At 42.2% G+C, this 1,517-nt stretch overlaps 1 protein-coding gene across 5 annotated transcripts in view; it reads right to left on the bottom strand.

The window, feature by feature from the left end:
- Nucleotides 1–8: 8 nt before the first annotated feature.
- Nucleotides 9–1,517, bottom strand: part of APTX (aprataxin) — a 19,654-nt gene continuing 18,145 nt past the window's right edge. For 4 of the 5 annotated variants that reach the window (XM_012554355.2, XM_023727549.1, XM_023727551.1 and 1 more), the window contains exons 7-8: nt 1,256–1,359; nt 9–290 (exon numbers count right to left, since the gene is read on the bottom strand). In XM_012554355.2, the coding sequence (XP_012409809.2) occupies nt 136–290; nt 1,256–1,359 (259 nt within the window). In that variant the 3' untranslated portion in view covers nt 9–135. The remainder of the gene's footprint in view (nt 291–1,255; nt 1,360–1,517) is intronic. The other variant, XM_023727550.1, reaches the window with a different exon arrangement.

Here is a 1,517-nt window from a genome sequence, read left to right as displayed (position 1 = left end):
GAACAAGCTTTGTAAAAAAGCTGCATGTTTTAATTCAAGAAATAAGTAAAAGTTCACAAGCAATCCAAAAGAGGTGCCAGGAGCTCACGTCAAACAACTGGCCGCACTTCCTACAGAAGTTCCATCTCCATAGAGTCACTTTGGCCAGTGCTTCCTGAGATGCTCTTTCAGCTGAGGAATGGAAGGTAGCAGCTGCTGACACTCATGACAACGAAGCGGCAGCTTCAAGAGCTCAGGCATCCCGTCTGGAACAGTCACTCTGCCAGCCTCTTGTACCATCTGAATCACAGCTGCAGGCAAGAGAAAAAAGTTCAGATCCCAGTTACTCTGGAAGGCTGGTATATAAGGTATCAAAAAAGAAAATGACTACAAATCAAAATATGCCAGATATCCTAAAGCTTTGAATATCACATTGAATAAGCGTAGGGTTGCACCCACGATTATTGTTAATTGTTGTCAATTACAATGGACAATTGACTCCTGCTGGGAAAATGGGCTTGATGAGCTTCTAAATCTCAACCTATCTTTGAGATGATTCCATGTCTTTGGACACACTCTAAGCAATCCGTGTAACTATGTCAAGGGCTTATCACAGTGTTTTACCCCTGCTGGCCCTTGGTAAGTGGTAGCTATCACTGTTAACACCCCAGCATATTGCAGTTCTATAATATATTACCAGGAAATGCCACCTTCTACATGTGTAATGGTTAACTGCTACAGCTGCTAACCAAAAGGTCAGCAATTCGAATCCACTAGGCACTCCTTGGAAACCCTCTGGAGCAGTTCCACTCTGTCCTATAGGGTCACTATGAGCTGGAATCAACTTGACAGCAATGGGTTTAAGGGTTTTTTTGGTACATATACACAGCCTTCCCCTGTCAATGGACCACTCCTGACATGAGGTGGCCCCTGAGCTCCCTCCCAGAGAAGAGACAAAGAACTGTTGAAAGCTTTCCCATCTGCGAACTCCAATAATCCTCAGGACAACTTAAATGTCCTCCTGTTACAACAGAACACCATTTAGACCCTGATGAAACAACTTTCTCAAGTCACCCAAGAAAGCTGCTCACAGCAAAGTAGCAATTCTACTACAATCCAAATAATCCGGATTCTCTCAATGGAGCTCTCTTTACAGAGAACACAAAGTTGTATATGGGTTTTTGAGCCCAGGTTATTATTTAGGAAAACAACTGTAACAAGTATAAGAACAGCTGAGAAAGCGAAACAAACATGAAAACCAAAGAACAGTGTTTACCTTGTGATTCTAAGAAGTATTCTGTATTGAAAGAATTCCAATGTTTTTTGTTTTTAAGGCAGGGGGAATCAAAATCCTGGCTGATCACATGAAGATGTACGTGGCTAGTGGAAAGGAAAAAAAAAATTGACCATTAAATCCATTAAAAACTATGGCTAAATCATCCCAAGAGACAGAATGGGCCACATAAACCAGAGACTTCATCAGCCTGAGACCAGAAGAACTAGATGGTGCCCAGCTACCACCAATGAATGTCCTGACA

Source organism: Trichechus manatus, unplaced genomic scaffold, assembly GCF_000243295.1.
Source record: "Trichechus manatus latirostris isolate Lorelei unplaced genomic scaffold, TriManLat1.0 scaffold00016, whole genome shotgun sequence".
NCBI lineage: Eukaryota > Metazoa > Chordata > Mammalia > Sirenia > Trichechidae > Trichechus > Trichechus manatus.
The sequence above is the reverse complement of the archived record's forward strand: the minus strand, read 5'-3'. Positions and strand labels throughout refer to the sequence as shown.